Below are 25,660 nucleotides of genomic sequence, written 5' to 3'. Positions count from 1 at the left end.
GGGCTGAAGATGCCCAGGGAGCCCTGCAGGCTGCCAGGGCTGCGCCCCTGCTCTGGGAAGAGGTGGTGAGACTCCCAGGTGGGCAGAGCTGGCTGTGCCCACATGTGGGAAGGATCCCTGGTGGCCTGGAATCATTGCCCTGGGACTTGCTAGGATCCCACAGCCCCTCCATCAGAGCAGTGGGCAGGGTGGGTGTGGTGGTGGTGGAGGCCCTGCCTCTCCTTAGGCCAATCCCCAGGCTGGCCCCGCAGCCCCCAGAACCCCTTGCGACTCACCATGATGTTCCAGAGATTCAAGGCGAGGGTGGTGGGGTCCAGGTGTGGCCACACCCCCTGAAAGAGAACCGGATGAGAACCCCTGTGCCCCAAGGATGGGTAGGCCTGCCACACACTTGAAGCTGTCCCTAGCAGAGATGGGGTGGCCCTGCTCTGTCCAGACTCCTCCTCTCACCTCTCCATATCAGCAATGGCAGCCACATGGGACCGCTGTCGGGGGTCAGGCATGGAGGTGAGGGCCTGCAGGAGCCGGCCAAACCCTCACCATCACGGGGTTCCCCACACCTGAGCCAACCAGCAGGAGCAGCAGACAGGAAGGGATTCCTGTGTGGTCTGAGTGGGAGGGGGGATGGGAACTAACATACCGCCTCCTTTTTTTAAAAAATATATTTTTATTGATTTCAGAGAGGAAGGGAGAGGGAGAGATAGAAACATCAATGATGAGAGAGAATCACTGATCGGCTGCCTCCTGCAGGCCCCACATGGGGGATTGAGCCCACCATGCCAGCCAGGCTCTCCTCCTCCTGTTAAACCAGCGGTTCTCAACCTGTGGGTCGCGACCCCTCTGGGGGTTGAACAACCCTTTCACAGGGGTCACCTAAGACCATCGGAAAACACATATATAATTACATATTGTTTTTGTGATTAATATCTATGCTTTAATTATGTTCAATTAGTAATAATGAAATTGGGGGTCACCACAACATGAGGAACTGTATTAAAGGGTCGCGGCATTAGGAAGGTTGAGAACCACTGTTTTAAACCATCATTTAAACATCATTTAAGCCTGGCTGGTGTGGCTTAGTGGTTGAGCATCAACCTATGAACCAGGAGGTCATGGTTTGATTCCCGGTCAGGGCACCTGCCTGGGTTGCATGTCTGGGTTTAAGTCCTGGAGTGGGCACAACTCCAACAGGCAGGAGCCAGAAGCCTGGAGGGGGGACTGTCCCAGACACACAGTAGGTCAGAGAGACCCTACTGAACACGTGTGGACCCACCCCCGTGCTCATGGTCTGGGCGCCCCACTGGGACAAGGGGTATTTGCCCGGTGACCTGGGGGAGTAGGGTAAACTCAAACTACCCTTCCTTCCAGGGTGGAGGTAGAGAGCCTGCAGGAGGAGGGTGCCCTGTGCCCTAAAGTTCTGTCCTAGGGTCACATAGCCAAGCGGGACCGAGGGCTCCCTGGGCTCCCCACACGTGCTTACTCATGCCATTGGCACCACCCTAGAGGGCGGGAACATCAAGAATGGCCCCAACTTCACAGAGGGGGAGCCGGGCAGAGTTCTGACAATGTGCCCAGGTCACACAGCTGGCCCGTGTCAGAGCCGGGAGCCGTCAGCTCAAGTCCATGGTCTGTGCCTCTGGGCTGCTCTGCCTCCAAGAGCCTGCCTCATGGACTCTCCAACCCCATGGGGAAGTCGTCAGCAAGTATAAGGGAATATTGCAGCACTTCCCCCTGAGAGCGCAAGGCCCTGGGCTCAGTGGGTCACATCTGGGCGGGAGAGGGAGAGGGAGAGGGTGTGGGCCAGCTGCTCATAGTTCCCCTCACTCACTGAGTGTGGTGACAGGGCCGCCTCGTAGAAGAAGGGCTGGAACACCACGGAGAAGGATTCCTGCTGGTTGTACCTGCTGGAGGCCAGGAGACTGTCCCAACTTTCCTGGAGGAGAGAGCAGAGAGTGTGTACCCGGGAGCTGGAGCGAGGCCCTGCCTGCCCCGCCTCCGCTCCCACCAGGAGCTCTCATCAGCCCTCAGCCACCTGCTTTCTGAATTCACCCCAGAGATAGATCTGAGCTATATTCCCTGGGAGCTCAAGGAGGATGGGGCAGCCAGGCACACAGCGAGGGTGCCATGCTCTGCTCAAGGGCAGTTCCGTAGAGGGACGGGCCATTAACTATACAAAACATGTCGCCTCTGGAGAAAAGGGCCACACGGCTTCATGCATAACTTTCTGCTTAAACAAAAGTCCTCGTGTGAACATGTCAATAGGAACTGTGTTTGAGCTGTTTGCTGACAGGGTTGGTGGCCTCCGCTGAGCCATCCTCACCCTCTTGGGGTCTCGTCTCTAAATCAGCAGCACACCTTTGGGGCCTCTGAGTCGCTCTGGGGTTGTGGTCTGGGGTACGGGCCCAGCCTGGGCATATTCAGCTCAGCAACCACAGGAGCAGTGGTACACTAGGTGATCATGACCCCGACTCTTTCTGAGTGAATCTGCCCAGTTCTTCACTAGCTAAAGAGCTGCCACTGCCAGTATTGTCCCCTCTTTACAGGTAGAAAAATCAAGTCATCACCCGGGAGTGAACCGAGAGCCGCTCTCTGGTTCCTGGCTCTGTGGGAGAAGGGGGGACTTACACCCTCATCGTCCCTGCCACCCCTGTTCTCTTCCCTGACCTGCCCCTGCGAGCCGCCAGCCTCCCGGAGCGGGCTCACCTGATAGGACCACTGTGTCACAACCCTGGACAGCTTCGAGGTGTCCCCTGAGCACCTGCAGGGCTCTGCTGCGAGGCTGCAGGGAAAATAAGCCAGAATGAGAGCTCGGATACGGGGCCTGGCCGCCTGTGGAGGAGTGAGAGGGCTGGGGCCTGGGGAGTGGGGAGGAGAAGCTGGGGTCTCAGGGTGCACTGTGATCTGGCTCCCACTGTCCCTCCTGGGGTGGGGAAGGGAGGAAGGGACGTGGAGACATGCCCCCTCGCACTCCATCTCCGGGTGCACCGCCCTCCCTGCCTCCTCACCACAGACCCACCGCCATGTCTCCCTCCCCAACTCCGTGTCCCTTCTCTTCAACCCCTCTTTCCGCTCGGACCATCCTCTCCTTGCCATTGCCCCCACCCCCAGCTGCCCCTACCCCGACTCTTGCCACATGAACTCTTTTCTGAGTCCAAAGCCAGAAATCTCGGGATCTGGGGTCAAGGAGTTTAAATTCTATGACAAATTTCAGAACTACCTGCCAATCAAATTCTGTGAAGATAAAATACATTTGGGCTAAATTTTTTTCTTTCCAGTTTCTAGAAGTATCACTTCTTGGCTTATGGATGTTTTCCCAAACCTGCTTTTTAAACCCTCAGATCATTCTGGTGGGGACGGGCCATCTGACTACCTCAACCAGACTGACTGGTTCCCGAAGCGGCTCAGCCTCTCTGGGCCTCCCTCCGCCTTTGGGTCTCCCGCGGGGGGTTAGTGTGTGGTGACGTGCCCCGCCCAGTTCCTGGCACATGGCAGCCCCCCCACAGGTGCTGGTCCCATTCCGCTCCCCTCTTCACCTGAGCTGGGTCCCCTGGTGCCGCGAAGAGAGGTCCACCAGGTTCACAAATGCTCTGGGGACCTAGGAGGAAACGGGGGAAGATGCCAAGTCCTGGTCACGGCCCAGGTCTTCCCTGGAGCCCTTGGCGTAAGCCCCTCTGGGGTCTGGCTAGCTTGGTGGGCCTCTCTGGGAGAAGTTTGGCTGGGGGAGGTCCAAAGCTGCCAGCCCTGCTGGTGATGCAGAGAGGTGGCATTCACCACCTCACGGTGGGCAGGGCACCGTCCCACCTGGTGTCAGCGAGGAAGCAGGACCCCGCTGGTGACAGGACTTGGGACCCTCCGCCACGGGGAAGCTGCCTCCCAGGAGTCAGACCGCATAGCTTGCTCAGCACGCTCCCTCCACAGAGGGAAGCCCTGGAGGCTCTCAGGGACCCTCCCGGCCAGCACTGCCCCGCGCTGTTCAGGGAAGAGCGGGGTCTCTGAGCCCCAGGGAGGGGCTGTGTGCTCCGCTTCCTGCCCAGAAGTCTGTTGGAAATATCTTTTGCAAGAGTGGAGGGCGCTAAACCCGACCCAGGCTTTTATTCAAAGGCACCTCCGGACCCTTTCCCTCATCTTGCTCTCCCTCCTGGGGGGCCTGCCACTAGCTTTCTCTCAACCCGTGGAGGCAGTCTGAGTAACCAGAACCTTCCGTGCCAGCCCTCAGCCCTCCCAAGGGCAGCGCCCGCTATTCTGCGGAAGGCAGACACCAGGCAGCTCAGGGGCGTGGCCCGTGGAGTTGGGGCGATGCGAGCCTCACCTCCTGCAGCAGGTAGTCCAGCATCCTGGTCAGCTTGGCCATGCCGCCTGTCACGTGCCTGTGCTGGGAGGGGAGAAACGTGCTGAGAGTGGGTGGGGATGGGAACATGGGGCCAAGAATGCCTAGGCTCAGGCCCCCCTGCCCTTCCCCTCCCCACCCTTCACTCTCAGCTGAGATGACAGTGGCCAAGGCCCTACTAGACCCCCATTTCCTACAAACAAATAATAGTTTCCAGAGCTGCCGAGGGTTTCTGTCCATTCTGACTCCCCCCAACCCATCATCCTCTAGGACAGTGGTTCTCAACCTTGGCTGCACATTAGAATCACCTGGGAATCTTTTTAAAATCCTGATTTCTGGGGCTTATCCTCCGGAAATTCTGTTTCTTTGTTACTAATGTTGTGGCCCCACCTCATAACAAAGAAACAGAATTTCTGGAGGATGAGGCCCAGAAATCAGGATTTTAAAAAGATTCCCAGGTGATTCTAATGTGCAGCCAAGGTTGAAAACCACTGCTCTAGGACACAATCAAACACCCCCGAATGAGAAGCTCCACGTCAGGAAAGGGCAAGCTCAAGGTCAAGGAAATGCGACAGCTCACATTGTGGGATGGGAGATGGGAGACAGGACTTACTCCCAAAGGGGGAACACAATTACTCTTGGATTTAAGGACCCAGATGGGCCTCAAAACTTCCACCTGGCATTCTTTTATCAGACCTCTCCCTGCCACATCTGCCCGGAGTAAGAATAAGAAAAGGGCTCCTGTCACCAGGTATTTAAAGACACCCTTTTCCCACTAATGCCCTGCCAGGTGATGAAAGTAAATAAACAAATGAGAGCACGCCAAACATAGACCCTGGTTTACCTCTTCAGGGTAAAAACGCACAAGACAAACAAACAAACAAAAAAAAACCCCACACCAAACAAAAATAAACTTTACTAGACAAACTCCCAAGCTGCCTGTATATCAGCTGTCCCCTGAAGGAAGACAAGGAAGGCCCAGGAGCTGTTCTGTTTCCTGGGGGAACACAGGCAGTGATGCTGGAGACAGCTGCCAATCACCCGGCTGTGACCGCACTGGGACTCTCTCCCCACCCAAGTCCCCGCGAGGGCGAGAGGTTGGCCTCCGGAAGCCAGTTGAGCCCGCTCTGTGGCGTAGCCAGCGATAAAGCCTGCTGTCTCCTTTTCTTCAGGCGACATGTGTCTCTCTCTGAACATGAGCTTAAGCATCTCACTTTGCCTTCTGGAGAGCCTTTGGAACTCTGGGTAGAAAGGCCCTCGCTGCCCACACTCAGGGCATCGAGCTCCCACAGGGAAACTGGGGGCCCCTGCGTGCTGCTCTCCGCCAAGGTGCTTATTCACGGCTGCAGAGTGAATGGGGCCCCCCAGTCCCTCGGGTACGGGATGCTTGTCCCTGGGGCACCAACTGTCCCTGTTCCTTAGTGGAACACAGCAAACTCTTATAGAAATGTGCCTCGTCTGTAAGGTCACACGTAATAAACTGCTCCTTGAACCCAAAGTCAGGGAAAAAGCTTATTTTTCCAAATGAAAGGACACATTTTTATTTGTATCTTTTGCTTTCACAGTCAGAAGAATGCTCCGGTCAAAAGGTACAAACACTTTCAGGTTTCCTGAAGCCTCCTGCCACCGAACCCTCCCAATGCTGACTCCTGCTTCTAAAGGCATTTGCAACAAGTAAGTGATAGATTTCTTGCAGTGTTTGAGTTTTTTCTTTTTTAGGTTTTCCCTTCTTTTAACTGATTTTTCCCCTCATCTTACTCATTAACAAAACTAGACTTTAACTAGAGAGCAGTAAAGAGTCCAGACCCTGTAAGCGTCTGTTTCATTGCAACGGGCCAGGACACCAGGTACACGGGAAGCACCTGCCTTTGAACAGCTGACCCACCACAGCAGCCCCGAAGCAGCATGGCCACTGCCTATGGATGGCTCCTGCTCTTCCTCTCGATGACTCTGGTCTTAAGAATCCCACAGAGAACAAATGTGGACACAGGCCCTTATGTACTTCCCACCAAAGGAGCCCACTTATAGGAGAAAAATCCAGGTCCTAAGGAGGGCAGGACAGGAATGTAAATGGGTTCAGTACTTTGGAAGGTGACTGGGCAGGCCCTTCTAGAACTTAAAGTGTATGGAGCTGATGACTAGCAAGTCTATGTTTAAGAATCAACTCTAGGCACTTTTCTTCAGATTATTTTGAGCATGACCCACAGGGTAAGACATGTTTCACATCACACATGTCTATGTAGAAAGCAAAGCAAAAATAATCATGAGCCAACACTTACCTTACAGCCTGCAATCAACATAATATTTTATAGTTTATTCTATTTCTATTTTTATAATTTTGGTGGCTATCTTTAAACTTAATGTTGACCCACTAATATACTTCAATCTGAAAATCAGAATTTATTTAGAAAAATGCACATATTCAGGCAAATGGACAGATAGTTTATAATAGTGAAAAACTAGAAAAACTTAAATGGCCATCAATAGGGAAATGGCAAAATAAAATTTATTAAATTTACACAGTGGAATACTATCTAGCAGGTGATGGGAATAAACTCAATCTATGTGCATCATATGACTAGATGTCAAAAATACTTGGTCAGTAATAAAACTGCTCATGATATAATACTATTTGTGTTAAATATTCATCTCTCTCTCTTTTTCGCATGCACACACACGCACAAATATGCAAAATACTACTAGCATTTGTAGATATATAAGAAGCTTGGAAATAAAAAGGGAGAGGATTAGATGTGGTATTTAGCTGTAACATTTTAGTCTTTTAAAAGAAGAAAACATTTGTGCATTGTTTATCTAACCAAACTTATTAACAGTAAATAAATGGATACATGCAGACATAGGAACGCATCACGTAGCCAAGAATGCTTTTGAGCATAAATACATGAAAGAATGCAAGAATTCACATAAGAGTGATTGAATGTGAGAAAAGTGTATGGAAGAAATCATGAATGAGTTTAAGCATCCATGAATGCATTCAAACATTGGAAAAATCAAACAAAAGCCAGCATGAACATAACTCATCATACATACAATAGTATATGCCTACATGTAAAAAGAGAAAATGAATTTATGCATAAACAGACAACTCATGGATGGATGAATGAATGAGTGGATATACAGAGGAATGCAGCAACACCTAAATGCTTGTGTGAGCACTTTAATGCATGAATAGGTAAATTCATGAAGAAATTTGCTGTGCATAATCAACAAAAAGAAGGGCATAGAAGAAACAGAGGTTGTAAATTTCACTTGGCATGGGAGAAAACAGAGGGTGAAGTAGAACAATAAACCTTCAAGATCTATATGCCACAAACCCAGGAGATCTACAAGGACTACTGTTCAACAAGAGCTGGCCAGGCAAGGTGGGCTCGGTGCATTCTCTGGGCCCAACATCACTACAGGGAGGGGGTTTGGGTGGTGGGCCAGGAGTCAGTGGGAACACAGGCGTTTGGAAGAAGGCCAGAGTATAAGTTGTGAAAGAAGGGCACAGAACAGAGGAGGGCACCGCGGGAAACTTCACTCAGGCCTGTGCCATCGCCTGGCAGAGGCTCTGGAGGGTGGCTGAGAGGACGGGGGCAGGTGATTGGTCTACCATACGTAGCAAGGCCAGCTTGGTGGCAACCAGGCTTCAGGCCCCTGAAGAAGAGTGTGTGCCATTGATATCATCATAGTCACCCCTTACACTTTCACTGATGCTAGCCTGAATGACCTCCAAGTCCTAGATAGCCACCTACAGAAATAATAAATGAAGTCACATATTTCATGTCCTGCATCCAGGAGTGCTAAAGAGCCTGGAGGATGGTCTACGGGCATTAACAGTAGGCTTCCCATTACCGCCAGAGTTCATGGGGAACTACAGTTCAAGAGGTGATGACAAGAGTACACATCCTGTTTTATTTCCTAAATTCAGTACTTAAATGACATCAGAGTTAAGAGAGGCAAAACAATTTTTAACTAGGGGGCTGATGTTTCTCAGTTGTAGAATGATCATTGACTCAGCTTATCTATACCTCCATTTCCTTTACCTGATATCAAAGATGGTAAAATACCTTTCCCTATATATGGTTTTTGAATCCTCAGGTATCCATCCATCCATCCATCCATCCCCTGAAAAAGGTGCCATCAGGCCCAGCCCAGGTGTAGATGAGGCAGGTTTAGTTCATTCGCTCTGCCCCCACCCTGACATTTGCAATCCCTCTGACCCCCAGCCCGTGGTTTACCTGTTGGGTGGAGGGACACAGGTGACACTGGTTTGCGTTACTGAAGAACACATTGATTAGCTTCCAGTCATTTTGAAAGTCAAGTTCCTGAAGAAAAAGGCAACAGCATGAAAAAGCGATAGTAGTAAGACCTGATACCAAAAGGGCTTTCTTTTCATATCTTTCAATTTCACACACCCACCCCCATAAAATCATAATTATATATTTTTTCAAAAAGAGAATTATATGGTGGGAAACTCAAACTCTATAACTGATTTAGAAGGCAATTTGGCAAAATATAGTTGAAAGATTTTTAAGGGCATACCCTTTGATTCAACAATTCCATTTTCCAAAACATATTTTAAGGAAATAAGAATACATGAAAGATTTAGCTGCAACGATGAAGCCTTGTTTATAACAGTAAAAAACTGGAAACAACATAGATGTCTAATTTAGGGGATTGCTGCACAAATTGTCAAACACTTCTAAGATGAAACACTGTGCTGCTCTAGCTGGTTTGGCTCAGTGGATAGAGTGTCAGCCTGAGGACTGAAAGGTCCCGAGTTCAATTCTGGTCAAGGGCACATGCCTGCGTTTCGGGCTCGATCCCCAGTAGGGGGTGTGCAGGAGGCAGCCTATCAATGATTCTCTCTCATCATTGATGTTTCTATCTCTCTCTCCCTCTCCCTTCCTCTCTGAAAACAATAAAAAATATATATTTAAAAAAAGATGAAACACTGTGTAGCTACTAAAATGGTGTTAGAAAATGTAATTATTGTCATGGAAAATACCACACTTTAAAAAGCCGTTATAAAAGTATCTACATCGAGTAACATCCTAGTTTTATAAACTATACACATGTGCTTGGAATAAATGTGCCTTGAAAAAATACGGAAGAGGATGTACACTGAGTTGTCAACAGCAATGATCTCTGGTTACTATTCTTGTTTATCTGCGTTTTCTGATTTTTCTGTAATAAACATGTGTCACTTGCATAACAAAAAAAATGAACATTTGCTTTGCTCTTTAAGAGGCGGCATGATGCAGTTGATGCTCGAAAGACTGTGACTCAGCAACTTCAGATTTTCGCTCCAACTAGCTGTGTGAACTTGGACAGGTCACGTGAATTCCTCGGACTTCAGTTTCCTCATCTGTAAAATTTCAGGGTTGGATTCAGGACCTCCTGGCTATTTTCCAGAATGTTGTGTTTACTCCAGAAATTCTGGGATTCCCTTGTTAAGGCAAACAGCTCTTTACGGCATATCTCCGGCATCTGCCCTGAGCCTGTAACCTGCAATGGCCTGGCCCTCATGCCTGAGCTCTTTAGTGAACGCATTGCCGACCGAGACAGCGGCTGCCCTTGGCTCCAGCCGTCCAGGCTCAGCGCTTGGGTAGAGCCAGGTGGGTCCCAGGGCCCCGGCAGGTGTGTTACAGAGGCCTCCACCTCAGAATTAAAATAAACACGGTAATTAACAAGAATAACAATCGCCACTCCCACAACAATGACAGCTGCAGGCGCACCCAACACCTCATTGAATCTTCCTCAGTCCTGTGCTCCTGTCTCTTACGATGCCCATTTCATAAATGAGAAAACAGAGGCTCAGAGAGGTTGAGCGCCTTACCCAACTTTATACAGCGAATAGGTGGAGAATTCAGGATTCCCACTTAAACGGGTCTCCCTCAGGAACCCACGCTCTCAACCACCTCCCTGAGTGAGAAGTCGTGCAGTCCATCAGGATGGCAGGACCACACAGATCACCACGGTGCAGGTGACAAGTGGCCCTGTGTTTTGACGGCCGCCAGGAAGGGCATGTTCGGAGGGCCCAGGCCTCCCTGGTGGCTGGTTCAGGGCACCGTGGCCGCAGGGCCTTGGCTGCCTGGCGTGTTTGGTCTGACTGCCTCGCACAGACTCGGGCAGCCCCAGGCACAGAGCCAGGTGGGTTCTTACCTGGTTCTTTTTCATGCTCCTCACCAGTTCCTTTGCCTGAATCCACAAGTCTCTGTACAGAGGAAGGCGAGCAGAGAGGAAACCAGTTCAATATCACTTTGTCCAGGGCTGGAAGCTGGCCCCTCGCCCCCTCCCAGGAGCCCGTCTCCGAGTCCAAGGCTACACGGCACCAGCCCTGGTTCTGGAGGGCAGACCGGGTCCTGATTTCTAAAATTAGGCCCATCAGGCAGACTTAAATCGGCGCAGGAGATGCATTTTGGCTCTGACTTAACACAGACCTCTATTTTTAAGCCCCTTTGACTTTCCCAGGTCCCCGCCTTCCCCAACCCCCCCACCCAGGAGAGAGCCAGGAAAGGAACTTACTCAGCACCAATGTGGGGTATCACTTTCCTCCCAGGGGTGCACACGGGCCTCAGAACAGAGGGATTGAAGTGTTTGATGATGTCTGAAAGGACTAAAGAAAGGGAGGGCTGGTCTGAGGGCTGCGGCACTGACGGCTGCAGGTCACCTGTAGGGACTGTCCCCTCTGGGGTGAGGTGCCCAGGGTCGCTGACCCTCTTCCAAACCATGACCTTCACACCTGCCTGGGGCCGTGAGGTTCCCGGAAGTGGAAGCAAATGGAGCTAAAGATGAACATCTGCCCAGTGCTAGGCCAGGCTCCGTACTAAGCATCTTACATGAGTGACGGGGAAACAGGCTGAGAGAAGCGAGGTCCCCAGGCTAAGTGAAGCTGCGTGGCATGGGCCCGCGGGGAAAGTGTGCAGGACAGGGACCTGGGCCGCTGTCTCCCAGCCCCTCTCTCCTGAGAGTGACAGCCGGTGGGAACGCTCTGGGGAACGGAGATCGGAGATCGGAGACCGTGTCCCAGAGCTGACAGCCAGAGGACCGCTAAAAATAGCGCTGCCAGGAGCAGTTACGTTGACTTGCTCCCGAGGGAGGAGAGGGCAGAGCGGGGAGAGTGTCATGGGAGGGAGATGTCCCCATACACTCCCCTCCAGTCCTCCCCTCTTTCTGCCCCCACCCAGGAGTGCGGGGGTGCTTTGTGGGAGGAGAATCTGAAGGGCTCCCCCTGAAGGAGCCGCACTGTGCAGGCCGCAGACAGGGAAGGGGTCAGGGTGGGAAGCTGGGCTGGAAGCAGGGCACTGGTCACTCAGTCTGTCGGCTCGCAGCCACCAAGGTCGTGTGTGACTCAGTCTTCTGCATCCTCAGCCCAAGCCCTGAGCATCCTTTTCCAAGCCCTGAGCAGCTTGCAGGAGGAGCCCATTCTCACATGTGATGAGGAAATGGAAAGCTCTGTGGCCAGTGGAAGACTACATGTGTGTGCGTGTGTGTGTGTGTGTGTGTGCATGTGTGTGTGAGAGAGAGTGTGTATGTGAGTGTGTGGTGCGGGGGTCGGGGGCACTTTTCCTCCTGGGCATCAGGATAGTGTGAGAGCGAGAGACCAACAGGCGCTGGGCCTTTGAAAGAGAACTGCTTCCTAACTAGAGGTGTTTGTGTTACGTGGCTTCTTTGTGGTCAGACAGTTCCGTGGTTCTTTTCACAGAAACCTGCCTGTCATTGTGTTTTACTTCTGCTGTGCACCTGTCTGTCCTCTCTGACCTCTGCCTCTCTCTGGGTTCTTGGGTGCGGGGGGGCAAGGAGGGCAGAACAAAGTCACAGGCTGCGGGGCTGGACCCCTGTGTTCACAGGGACTCTGCCATGTACTGACTATGTAACCTGGAGAAAGCCCCGCCCTGCCTGACTCAGTTTCCCTCTCTGCACACTGGCTGTGGTGGCAAGGGCACGGGTAGACTTGAAGAGCTCTGTGCTCCGGGGGTTGAAGGTCGGTGGGCTGAGCTTGGGCGGTGCCATTGCACACTGCATGGGGCTGGATATCCCCAGCACTTCCTCCTTGGAAGACCTGGTGCCCCTGTGCCGGCTCAGGCCCCCCCCTCACCTGCTGAGCTTCCAGGACCTGCCCTGCGCATGGGCTGGGCTCACTGGCAGCTCCGGGGAGTCCTGCCTCTGAGGACATTCAGGGGCCAGATCTGTCCTCACTGCCCTGCCTTCTGCTGCACCTCCGGCCAGGGGAGGCTCCTGGCCCCTCTGCTGGTACCAGGACTTGATACCCGGTGGGCAAGGGCAAAACGGAGGCAAACTGAGGAACCAGGCAAAGCCCCTGTGATTGCGGTTTCAGGATCTAAACTACACTCTGTCTTCCCAGACACCACAAATATACCACCACCCCATTTAAGGGTAAACAGGGCCAAACCTAGGCAGAGCTGTGACAGTCACCCAGTCTGCCGGGGCCTCCTCTTTCGGAACCTCTGACCCTTTCCAAGGGACCCTCCCACCACTTTGGCCACCAGTAGCCCCTCACCTGTCAATCAATCCTGGAGGCTGAGCACCAGGTCTCCACCTCCCCCGCTGGAGGGCGAGGCTGAAGGCAGGCCCAGTGCCTTTCTCAGCCTGCCTTTGCAAGGAGCCTAGTACCTCCCAGGCCCGTGGGGAATCTCCTGGCTGCTCTGGCAGGGCGCCGGCCACTTCACTGCACTGCTCTCAGGAGGTCAGCTCAGCAGAGCGCACGCACTGCGTCCGAGCTTCGAGCACTAATTGTGAGGAACGGCGGTTTCCTTGTCATTGATTCTAACATCCCACGAGCTAGCTCAGCTGGCGTTAAGGGACTTGAGGTTTCAGGATGACTTTTAATAGAGTCACAAGGGGTGTCGGATGTTAAATGAAAAAACAGGTTACAGATAGCATATCAGAAGCACATTCATATGTAAAAGAGCCCAAATGTTAACAACGATTATCTCCAGATGGTGGGATATAGTTGATTTTCATTTTTTTTCTGAATCCAATTGGTATATTTATAGCTACAGGAGTTATTACAAAATGAAATAGGCTGAAAATTAGACCAGGCCCCCTCCTTTGGTGGGGGGTGGGCAGTTCCTGCAGATGAAGTGCTACTGGTCCAGCTCTGGGGGCCGGTGAGGGTGGGGGAGAAGGAGGCTCAGGACTCTGGCCCAGCCGCCCGACCCCTCTCCCACGTCTCTTACCCACCAAAGCCTCCTGGTGTCTCTTCGCTCAGAGACCCTCAGACACATTTCTCACGCCCTCCTTTCAGGGTTTGTGACTGTCCTCCCCCTTTCTCCTCAGGCTCCACAACAAAGTGGCCAATAGGGCACATTCTCTTCATTTACCAAAATGTGCTGTGTCGGGAGGGGTGGGGCAAGCTGGGATCTGGCCCCGAATGCCCAGGACTCACCTGTCACTACTCCCATGCACGCCTGCTGTGGCCTCCTCCTAACCCTGCAAGCAGAAGCAAACATGCACGTGTCAGACTGGATTGGTCACCTGCCAGCTACCCCCTTGGCCTCTGGGGTCTGTCTCCTGACAAACTTCCGCTCAGCCTGGCTCCGCTTCCGTGATTGTCCTTCTTGGAGTTGGAGACACAGCTCAGATGGCCACGGAGTCACCCAAATGTGTCCACAGCTCCGTCTGGGCCCTTCTCCCCACACCCCCAGCTGGAAGGGGCTGCGGACCCTGGGAAGAATGAGACAAACCCTGGCCCACCCTGCACGCTGCCCCTGAGCAGAGCAGGGAGCCTGGATGGTGGTGGGAAGCGAGAATCCCATGTGTGGCCTTTCCTGCTTTTCCTCCCAGGGGATTCGCAGGCATGGGGAGTGTGGACCGAGAGGCAGGAGACTGGGGTCTCCTAAGGGACACCTGCTCCGAAGGGGGCGGAGCAAGGCCCTCTGAGGCTCGCCCAGCTCCACTGCTCAGTGATTCCAACATAGTTACCATGGCTGCTTCTCCGCACCGGCCGTCCCCGGGTCTGGGAGCTGCAAAAGATAGCAGGTGTCACTCCAGCCGGGAAGGCGGCCCAGCCTGTCCTCCTGAGGCCCAAGCTGCCCGTCAGACAGCCTCTCCCACTGTCTAACAGGGAACCACGGATCCAGGCCAGCTTATCAGGGAGGAGGAGTGGCAGGCTCCCTCCACAGCATGTGGGGCAGAACCCGGAGAAATGGAAGGTGTGTGCATGTGTGTGCATGTGTGTGCATATGTGCACTTGTGTGTGCTGCGTGTGCATGTGCATGTGTGTGCGTGTGTGTGTGCTGCGTGTGCATGTGCATGTGTGTGTGCATTTGTGCTGCGTGTGCATATGCATGTGTGTGCTGTGTGTGCTGTGTGTGCATGTGTGTGCTGCGTGTGCATGTGTGTGCTTGTGTGTGTGCTGCGTGTGCATGTGCACGTGTGTGTGCATTTGTGCTGTGTGTGCATATGCATGTGTGTGCTGTGTGTGCATGTGTGTGCTTGTGTGTGTGCTGCGTGTGCATGTGCATGTGTGTGTGCATTTGTGCTGCGTGTGCATATGCATGTGTGTGCTGTGTGTGCATGTGTGTGCTTGTGTGTGCTGCGTGTGCATGTGTGTGCTTGTGTGTGTGCTGCGTGTGCATGTGCACGTGTGTGCATTTGTGCTGTGTGTGCATATGCATGTGTGTGCTGTGTGTGCATGTGTGTGCTTGTGTGTGCGCTGCGTGTGCATGTGCATGTGTGTGTGCATTTGTGCTGCGTGTGCATATGCATGTGTGTGCTGTGTGTGCATGTGTGTGCTGCGTGTGCATGTGCACGTGTGTGCATTTGTGCTGCGTGTGCATGTGCATGTGTGTGCTGTGTGTGCATTTGTGCTGCGTGTGCATGTGCATGTGTGTGCTGTGTGTGCATGTGTGTGCTTGTGTGTGCGCTGCGTGTGCATGTGCATGTGTGTGTGCATTTGTGCTGCGTGTGCATATGCATGTGTGTGCTGTGTGTGCATGTGTGTGCTGCGTGTGCATGTGCACGTGTGTGTGCATTTGTGCTGCGTGTGCATGTGCTGTGTGTGCTGTGTGTGCATTTGTGCTGCGTGTGCATGTGCATGTGTGTGCTGTGTGTGTGCTGCGTGTGCATGTGCATGTGTGTGTGCATGTGTGTGCTGCGTGTGCATGTGCATGTGTGTGCTGTGTGTGTACCTCTCCTGAGGCAGAGGAATAGGAGCTGTGAATGGGGTCTTCAATATTCTACACTCTATGCGTGTGTGGTGGCTGATTTGTACTTATATGAAACATGCACCACAAGTGTTAGTTTGAAAACAGTTTTTACATTTACAAATCTGATATTTAAAGTTCTACGAGGAAAAGGGAGTCCAGAGCAATTAAACAAACAAGTGCTGGTTCCTGTCACAGGTGAGTGTTTGTGCCTTGGTTACAGAAAGCTCCGGGAACTCAAAGCAAAAGTGTCCACATGATGGACTTTTCCCGTTAAATTCCCTGCCTTATTTTCCCAGGCCTGACTTTTTATAACCAGGCTCAGCTCACAAGAGCCAGCTCTCCGGCAGACAGGTTTTATTCTGCAGGTGGAGGTGCCCGTCAGTGTGATGATAATGATTCTGGGACACCATCCTGGACTGAAGCTGTATCTGGGCCTCGGGCTCACAGAAGGAGAAAGGATGCGCTGAGTGACAGGCAGGAGCTGGGGGTCTGAATAATTCATGAATACGGAGGCTTTCAGAGCTGGGACCAAAGACTGAAGTCGCTGATTGGCTTGACTGCGGAAACCTGACTCGGAGTGATTTTCCTGCAGTGAATTTCCTGCCCAAAGTGGAAGACTACGAGTCCTCCAGCGAGTGTCACACATTCGGGCTCTGGAATGCAAGCATAAGCATGCAGGGCATACGGCTCAGCGAAGTCAGTGCACTACCCGTGACACGAAACCTCTTTTCTCACCATCTTCCCTCTCCCAGCTCTCCCAGCAGTAAACCTCCAGCTTCACACCAGTACACACTTACACACACACACACACACACACACACACACACGTCACACATGCAGCTTTGCCACCACCAGCACAGCTAGAGGCAAAGGAGGACGGGGCCTCTGTTTGCCGATTTCACTGGGTCTGTGGTCAGTTTCTAAGTGAAGTCTCACACTTTGCACACAGCTGCCACTGTGCATGGAGTAGTGGGTTGGGGCCGGCAGCGAGGGGGAGAGGCTGAGGCTGCAGGGAGCACAGCCTGCAGCAGGGACGGGGAGGGACACTGGAAGAGAGACAGTGGGCAGAGGTGGGCAGAAGACACTGGAGGGACAGGAATGTCCTGGTTCAGGTGCGGGGAGTATAGCAGGGCCCTGGGGCAGAGCAGAGAACACCTGCTAAGCGGTCTGTCTGTCCATGTGGGGGTCACTGGCATTGGAGGTGGGCAGCAGGGCAGTGGGCTTTTCCTAAGGGCAGGGGGATTGTGGAAAGCCAGGGTGGGGAAACCCATTGGCATTTGCTCTGCCCTCCAACCCTATTCTCTCCAGATGTCTCGTTCTCTGTGCTCCTTCCTCTCTATCTTTCTCCTCCTGACCAAGGAAAATATAACCCTTAAAATGTGTTAGCAAGAATGGATGTATTTTTTTTTAATTTACCAAATAGATAAGGATTTTTTTCTTTATGTCACAAATAGAAAGCTTAAGAGATTATTTTTTAAAAAGTCTTTGTAATCTTCCACTTAATTTATCAATGGGTTTCATTTACCAATGAGAAACTCCAAAAGTTTCCTCACTCGAACATAAAGGGGGGCACTCATTTAATTAAAGAAAAAAAAAGACTCAGAGCCCCCTAGGTTTTAGGATTTCCCCGTTTTAGACAATAATCTCTCTACCTGGTTACCATGAACTCATTCCGAGGGTTCACTGAAGTCATGCATTGATTTCTTTTCTACCTACACTTCTTATATAACAATCCCAATCCCTGTCTCCCACCTCCATCCCCTCAAAATACTCACAGTTTCCACATTGCCAATGGCTGCCACGAATTTAATATCAGAAGGTCTCAGAGAGTGGACTGCAATGACAAGAACCCAGGGAAGAGGGTCAGGTCTACAGTCCCCACAGGTGGGCCAAGGATGCTAAATGGAAGGGGCAGACCCCTGTCCTCCAGTCTGAGGACAGCTGTTAAAGCTGAGCCATGAGAGTGGAGAGCTGAAGACCAGGTGGCAGCTGGGAGCCCTAGGAACCTGCTCGAAAGAGGCTCACTCCTCTTTGGAGGCCTCACTGTTAACTGAACTCAGGATCTCCAAAAGGAAGATCCTTCCCATGGAAGGATCCTTCCCATGGAAGGTCACTATGGGCCTCATTTTCCCTCTCACCTATCCCATGACTCTATTTCTGAGCCACCATTAATAAGAGGGCAAAACATTAAAATGAAAACCATTTGGGTACACAAAGGATCATACTGGCCTGAAGACTGCCAGAGAACAGCACTCAAAGCCTATGAACAGACGTAAACATTGGATGCAGGCTGTATGTAAATGGTACACCAGGAAGCCTCCTTGACCATCTGGTCTACCAGCATTTCTAGAATTCAATCTCCCTAGAAACCCCTTTCATATAACGGGCTCCCAAAGTAGCCATTTCCTAAGAAATGTATTGATTTCTTTTCTGCCTACACTCCTTGTATAACAGTTCCCATAACACTGTCTGGTGGGCTCTCCTAGAGGCTGCCCTCATCAGCCAAGCCACTGTGGGGTCCTGTTGGTTTTATCTCTGACTGGTGTGTCAGACTGTGTCCCACAGTAGAAATAGATGAGGGGGAAAGGAGAAGGTGTGAGGGACGAGGGATGGGAAAGAGGAAAAACTTGAATCACCAAGGTACAAGAGAAGTAGGGCTGGAGCCTCTGTTGGCCACACTAGAGTCATGGCTCAGGGGTCACATACCTGACTCAGAAGGCACGTTGGGTTCTGACTTCTTTGGGTTGCATACAAATGGAACATTCTTCAGGCTTTGCAACTGAAATCAAACATCAGAAACATCAACTGCCTTGAATGGAAACACTGCAGGTCCTGAAAGCCTAGTGTAGAAACGAGCATGTACTTGTTCTATCTAGAGTCAAAGTCCAGAAGCAACAACTGTCTACAGTCATGGTCTTACTAATCCCCTACCGTTCACCTAGTACAGTGGTCGGCAAACTGCGGCTTGCGAGCCACATGCAGCTCTTTGGCCCCTTGAGTGTGGCTCTTCCTAAGCCTTAGGAATACCCTAATTAAGTTAATAACAATGTACCTACCTATATAGTTTAAGTTTAAAAAATTTGGCTCTCAAAAGAAATTTCAATCGTTGTACTGTTGATATTTGGCTCTGTTGACTAGTGAGTTTGCTGACCACTGACCTAGTACAAGGGGACATGTGTTTTTTGATGATTTTAGCAGGTGGTAGGTAAGGGTGCATCCAAAAAGTGGGATGGAGAAAAAGGGAGCATAAAAATCAATTCTTGAGATGATGGCAAAGTTCTGGAGGTGGACAGTAATGATGGTTGCGTAACAATGTGAATGTACCTAATGCCACTGAATGATACATTCAGTATGATTAAAATGGTAAATTTTATGTTATGTACCTTTTACCACAATAAAAAAAGAAATAAAATAAAGTGAATTAAGAAGAGACCCACTGTGCCTAGACTAAAAGACTTGAAAATCCATTTACGATATATTTATTTGTATTACCTACTTTCTCTCATTTAGTTTGGTTATTTACACAAAAGCAGGTAGTTGGAGCACTATGTTTATATGCTGCTGGAAACTGGGTAAACTTGAAACTGGAGACTTGCGTCTTCACCAGACTGGCGTGTCCTGAGCCCAGAGGGCTGCTGAGAGCAGAGGAGGGACTGGGTGGCCAGTGCTCAGGTCCTCAAGGCCACTCAGGCCTCCTCAGATGCTCCCAGGAGTCCAGAGCATCTGCTTCTGTGAATCACATGAATGGCTTTGGGAAGGGAGATCACATGTTTTCTCCCCAGAACTGAAAGTGGCGGAGGAAATACGGCAGGTCCTTAAATAAAGTCATTTCACTCAACTTCTAACGTGGATGAGATGCCATAGAAACTTAACTCTTGTCTATAGCAATTAGTCTCTGGTAAAACCGGTGTCATTACAGGTCGTTTCACCGCAGAACCTATCAACGATGTTAAGTGAGGGCTCACTGTACTCCAACAGGGGGAAAACGTGCAGTAAATGAGTTCCTTGGCCACATCTCTCACTATCACAAGACACAAGTTAATTCCTCTTGAATTACTGATTGCAGTAAGAGATAAAGCATTTACTCTCAAGTCTTATCTTGTGGATGTTCTGGGAAGACCTAACCCAGATGCCTTCAGATAACTCACAGCATCTGCTTCAAGGTTCATGGAGATAACAGCCCATTTATAACGCATTCTGGACACTTCTGGGAACCACCCACTCGGTCTGCAGGACTGATGAGCCCCAAATTCCAGAAGATACAGTCATGCTGCCCTTGGCCTGCCTGGCAGCCAGGCTATCCCTGGGGGCAGCAGCTGACCCAGCTCATTCCCTCAAGGCAGGGACCTGCCAACTTGCATCAAGACTTGGATTTATGACCGGTCAGTGTGGCTCAGTGGTTGAGCATTGACCTGTGAACCAGGAGGTCATGGTTCTACTCCTGTCAGGGCACATGCCGGGGTTGCAGGCTCGATCCCCAGAAGGGGGCATGCAGGAGGCAGTTGATCAGTGATTCTCTCTCATCTTTGATGTTTCTTTATCTCTCTCCCTCTCCCTTCATCTCTGAAATCAATAAAAATATTTTTTAAAAAAAGACTTGGATTTACCCACTGGAAGAGACCCCTTCATCCCTCAAAGAGGACAGAGCCCTTACCTCTGGCCATAGCTGCTCTTCCAATGTATTCTCTCCAGAGAAGGAATGGGCCTGGGTGGTCCCTAAAATAAAGCAAAAATAGTTCAGGTTATTTATCTGGAATTAACTCCCACCCAGATTTGTACATTGCCTGCCCTTCCTCCCAGCCCTAGCTGTGTGCCCAGCTTAGTAACATCCCTTGTGTTAGAAAAGTCTAGATTCCATTCCTCCAACTACCACCTCCATTGTTTGGAACACCCTACTTCCAGTAAGGCAACCGATTAGAGCAGAATCCCCAGGTTGAACAGCAAAAGTGTTATCTGAGAGGGGTCAGCAATGACTCTATATCGTGCACATTCACTTCACGGCAGATTCCTTTCTGGCTCCTTAGCAAAAGGCAGAACTCTCGAGGAAGGTCATGTTGGACAAATAGCTGTGTTGTCTGGGGAGCCAGGACAAAGCAGGGAGGTGAAGGCCATTCTGGACCAGTCTCACCAGTGAAGTGAGCTTAGGAGAAGAGCTCCTTGAGGGATTCCCAGCAGCCACAACTGTGCATAATGGCTGGGCAGGGGCTGTCTCGAGGGGTCTTGCTGAATGCAGGTGAAGGGGCAGAAAAGTCAGGTAGGGAGATGGCAAAGACACTATCCATCCCAGCTTACTGTGGGGCAGTCTTTTAAAACATTTTTTTTTTTAGTTTAAAAAAATAGACTTATTCTAAGTGTACAAATTAATGTGTTTTCTCATAAAGCATTGACCTTTTAAATATACAAATAATAGTATAGTACAATTAACAGCACTCTAAATATAGGAACAAAATAATCACCCACAGTGCCAAAATCACCCACTCCTACAACCAAAAGTGATGTCATGTGTTGACTCTCTCAAGTTCGCCATCGGGCTCCGATCAGGCACACTTTTCATTCAGTTGTAGTCAATGTGGATTCAATTTTGTTCCTGCAAACTCCCTTTAATAAGCATTTTTCATGTTGTTACATAATCATGATGCATTTATGATACTGATGTGAATCAGAGATCTGGTCCCTTGCTTCCTCTGACTTCTCCCACCCAGTTCCCTGCTCTGGACACCATGTAAGGTCCTACCATGTAAGGCCCCAACATGTAAGGTCCTACCATGTAAGGCCCCACCATGTAAGGTCCTACCATGTAAGGCCCTACCATGTAAGGCCCTACCATGTAAGGCCCTACCATGTAAGGTCCTACCATGTAAGGCCCCACCATGTAAGGTCCTACCATGTAAGGTCCTACCATGTAAGGCCCCACCATGTAAGGTCCTACCATGTAAGGCCCTACCATGTAAGGCCCTACCATGTAAGGCCCTACCATGTAAGGTCCCACCATGTAAGGCCCCACCACGTAAGGCCCCACCATGTAAGGCCCCACCATGTAAGGTCCTACCATGTAAGGCCCTACCATGTAAGGTCCTACCATGTAAGGTCCTACCATGTAAGGCCCCACCATGTAAGGTCCTACCATGTAAGGCCCTACCATGTAAGGCCCCACCATGTAAGGCCCTACCATGTAAGGTCCCACCATGTAAGGTCCTACCATGTAAGGCCCTACCATGTAAGGCCCCACCATGTAAGGTCCCACCATGTAAGGTCCTACCATGTAAGGCCCTACCATGTAAGGCCCCACCATGTAAGGTCCCACCATGTAAGGTCCTACCATGTAAGGCCCCACCATGTAAGGTCCTACCATGTAAGGCCCTACCATGTAAGGTCCTACCATGTAAGGCCCCACCATGTAAGGCCCCACCATGTAAGGTCCTACCATGTAAGGCCCTACCATGTAAGGCCCTACCATGTAAGGCCCCACCACGTAAGGTCCTACCATGTAAGGTCCTACCATGTAAGGTCCCACCATGTAAGGCCCTACCATGTAAGGTCCCACCATGTAAGGTCCTACCATGTAAGGCCCTACCATGTAAGGCCCCACCATGTAAGGTCCTACCATGTAAGGTCCTACCATGTAAGGTCCCACCATGTAAGGCCCTACCATGTAAGGTCCCACCATGTAAGGTCCTACCATGTAAGGTCCCACCATGTAAGGTCCTACCATGTAAGGTCCTACCATGTAAGGTCCCACCATGTAAGGTCCTACCATGTAAGGTCCCACCATGTAAGGTCCTACCATGTAAGGTCCTACCATGTAAGGCCCTACCATGTAAGGTCCTACCATGTGAGACCCCCAAGGGCACTGGGAAATGCCAGAGGGTGGTCTGACTTGGGGAACAGGGCTGAATTTCTTCCCACCCCGGCCTTCTTTTGCAGCTTTACTTGTTGACCCTGAAAAGAAGTTATCTGGAGTTTGATGAGGAGCAAGAGTGTACTTCCATTTCCTGTCCATTGGGAGGTCGGGCACTGATTTCTATGCTGGAGCTCATAACAGGAATGATGGCTGTCGCCTGCCCGCAGATTTCAGTGACCCTTTTGAAATTCCCATAAGAAGGCTTCTGGGTAGAAAGAACCACAAGATGGGAAGGCGCCGAGGTGTGGACAAGCACAGAGCCCTGGGAAAGGCCGAGCACAGGGCTTGTAACTGGAGGGGCTGGGGAGGGGAGGCGGTGGATGAGGCTTCCCAGACGGACAGCAGAGGGGCTGTGGATCTGCAAATGCCAGGCCACTCCATGCAACAGCAAGCCAGGAGCGGTCTTTGAAGAGATGAGTGTTAAGGCGTATTTCATGATCATCACTTGGCATAGTGAGGCAGATGAAATAGCTGGGCAGAGATTGGAGACTATTTCGGTAACATTCTTTTTAAGCCAGGATAATAATCTGTATGGTAGCAACACTTACATGAAATAATTCATGGAACCTAACGACCCTATGAGCTAAATACTATTAATCCCACTTTAGCGGTAAGGGCCCAGCAAGGTTAAGCAGCATTTTAAAGGCGACACAGTTAGCAAATGATGATGGCAAGATTGGGAATAGGCGGTCTGGTTCATGGGCCATGCTCATAACCAGCGAGGTAAGTCCCAGCCCAACTCTAGACCAGGGCTCAGCAAACGTTCCCCGTAAAAAGCCAGACAGTCAGTATTTCAGATTTTGCAGACCATACGGTCTCTTTCACAATCACTCAGCTCTGCTGCTGCAGTGTAAAAGCAGCCACAGACAATATGTAAACACAGTAACTTCATTTATGAAGAGTAAAATTTGAATTTCATAAAATTTTCATGTGTCACGAAATATTCTTTTTAAAACTGTCCCCCGCTACAGAAAAGGGAAAAGCCTTTGGGAATACCACCAAGCTGGTTTTGAAGTTTAATAGCCAACAGACAGTGGAAGGAGGAGAACAGTCAGAGGACTGACACTACGAAACTGCAAGACGTAGTCTCCGGCTGCAGGAATTGAGACAGTGCGATATTGGCAAAGGAATAGACAACTAGACCCACGGAACAGACTGGAGAGGCCTGAAAACCTACATGAATAGAGTGAACTGATCCTTGACAAAAGAACAAAAGAAATACAATGGAGAAAAGATGTCTGTTCAGCAAATGGTCCTGGAACAACTAAACATCCACGTGGAAAAAGACATGAATCTAAAAATGTCAAAACCAGTCTCAGCTCACAGGTCCTGCAAAAACAGGCAGAAGGCTGACCCGGGTGCACGGGTCATTGTTTGCCATCCAGTGCCTGGTCTAGGCTGCGACAGAAAGCGGTCATCAAGGTGAATGGGAGGGTGGCATCTCATTGGCAGTAGCCCTTAGCCCCGGGGACCCCAGGGCACCCGGGGACTGGCCTCTATTACCAGGCTGCCGCCGCCACCACACTTCTTCCCTGGGCTTTGCCAGGACCTTCACAGACAGAGGAACATAGATGCCAGCAGCCGGCTGCCCCCTGGTCTGAGACACGTCCCACTCGGCACCTCTCACCCTCCAGGCTCCGGACTGGGCAATAAACACTGCTCCTCAAAGAAAGCCACTGGTCCCCTGAGGTACGTAGTTGTTTTCTTATAAAAAAGTTTTTTATGATAGCGAGCTTACTCAGAACTCTATACAAATTTTAAATGAAATAATACAAGCAGAAAAAAAAAAAGAAATAATACAAGCAGAAGATCTAGCCCACTGCCTACGCAAAGTATATATTGAAACAGGTTAATTTTGGTAAATGGTGCTATTGCTTCACCATCAAAACAATCCAGGGAGGCAGATGTGATTATTAGTATGCTTTTATAACAGCAAAAGGGAAAAATTGTTTTAGAGTCGGGGCTGGGTTGAGAGATCCTATCTGCTAACTCCAGTTCTAAAAGGTTTTAAAGGGGCTCAAAGAGGCTATTTTTGAAGACAGTTGATGGATCCTTACATTTTTTTCCTGCAACTATTCTGAACTATGCTGGGCCTTATTTCTTTCCTCTGCAGACAGTTTATTTTGCATTTCCACGTTGAGGAGCAGGGAGGGAGGAAGGGAAGGAAGGAGGGGAGGGGGGTAGAGAGAGATAGAGAGAGAGAAGCTGTTGAGAGTCATAAATGCAGCAAGAATTTGAGGGGTCCAGAGCCAAAGAGAAGTAAAGAGAGTAAGCCCAACAGTTGATGCTGTTTTTACCCTTGAAGCATTTGCCAAATCACAGGCCACAGATATCAGCAGGTAGGAGGCTGTTGAGCTGTGAAGCTTCAGGCAGTTCCACGGAGGTGGGGAGATACTGGAGTTCCATGCCCGTCAGGAAGAGGGGCTGCGGGAAATGTCCCGGGCTTTCAGCTGGGACTCGAAGAGCTAGCCCCTGGGAGTAGGGATGCACTTGAAACAGACCAGCCTCCAAAAACACTAAAGCCGGGCTTTCTTGTTTGCTTTAGTTGTTGTTGTTGTTGTTTTAGTTTTCAATTATAGTTTACATTCAATATTATTCTGTATTAGTCTCAGGTGTACAGCATAGTGGTTAGAAAATGGTGTACTTTACAGAGTGGTCCCCCCAATATTCTGAGTACCCACCTGGCCCCATACATTGTTATTATGACATTATTTACTATATTTCCTCTTCTGTCATTTACATCTCAGTGTGATTATTCTGTGACTCCCAATTTGTACTTCTTAATCCCTTCACCTTTTTAATCAGCCCCCAACCCCCCACCCCTCTGGCAACCATCAGTCTGTTTGTTCTCTGTATCTCTGACTCTGTTTCTATTTTGTTTGTTTGTTTGTTTTGTTCTTTAGATTCCACATATAAGTGAAATGATATGGTATTTGTCTTTATCTGACTTATTTCAGTTAGCATAACACCCTCTGGGTCCATTCATGCTTTCGCAACAGGTAGATTCCATTGCGTATATTTGTCACAGCCTGGTTCCAGATTAGATTAAGGTGATCTGTCTCTATCTAAACACCTGCCAAAAGCAAAACTAAAGCCTTGATGGAAAAAGATAGCAACACCCAGAACATGAAATTATCTTTCTGCTTTTTCATATACAATGCCTGTCGTTTAATAATAAAAACAATTCCCAGGAGACAACACACAATAAACAGAAACCAAGAGAGAAAAACAAAACAAGCAACAGAAAGTGAAAAG

General features: G+C 50.2%; 1 protein-coding gene across 1 annotated transcript in view; it reads right to left on the bottom strand.

The window, feature by feature from the left end:
* PLB1 (phospholipase B1) overlaps positions 1-25,660 on the bottom strand; it is a 117,907-nt gene that overhangs the window by 78,357 nt on the left and 13,890 nt on the right. The window contains exons 2-14 of the mRNA XM_070428921.1: positions 20,159-20,220; positions 18,211-18,283; positions 17,280-17,338; positions 14,279-14,319; positions 13,743-13,786; positions 10,859-10,949; positions 10,496-10,547; positions 8,569-8,655; positions 4,310-4,372; positions 3,534-3,595; positions 2,704-2,779; positions 1,829-1,933; positions 276-332 (exon numbers count right to left, since the gene is read on the bottom strand). Of these exons, the coding sequence (XP_070285022.1) occupies positions 276-332; positions 1,829-1,933; positions 2,704-2,779; positions 3,534-3,595; positions 4,310-4,372; positions 8,569-8,655; positions 10,496-10,547; positions 10,859-10,949; positions 13,743-13,786; positions 14,279-14,319; positions 17,280-17,338; positions 18,211-18,283; positions 20,159-20,220 (872 nt within the window). The remainder of the gene's footprint in view (positions 1-275; positions 333-1,828; positions 1,934-2,703; positions 2,780-3,533; positions 3,596-4,309; positions 4,373-8,568; positions 8,656-10,495; positions 10,548-10,858; positions 10,950-13,742; positions 13,787-14,278; positions 14,320-17,279; positions 17,339-18,210; positions 18,284-20,158; positions 20,221-25,660) is intronic.

Source organism: Myotis yumanensis, unplaced genomic scaffold, assembly GCF_028538775.1.
Source record: "Myotis yumanensis isolate MYYU_CA2020_CCGP unplaced genomic scaffold, mMyoYum1.0.hap1 SCAF_11, whole genome shotgun sequence".
NCBI classification, from domain to species: domain Eukaryota; kingdom Metazoa; phylum Chordata; class Mammalia; order Chiroptera; family Vespertilionidae; genus Myotis; species Myotis yumanensis.
The sequence above is the reverse complement of the archived record's forward strand: the minus strand, read 5'-3'. Positions and strand labels throughout refer to the sequence as shown.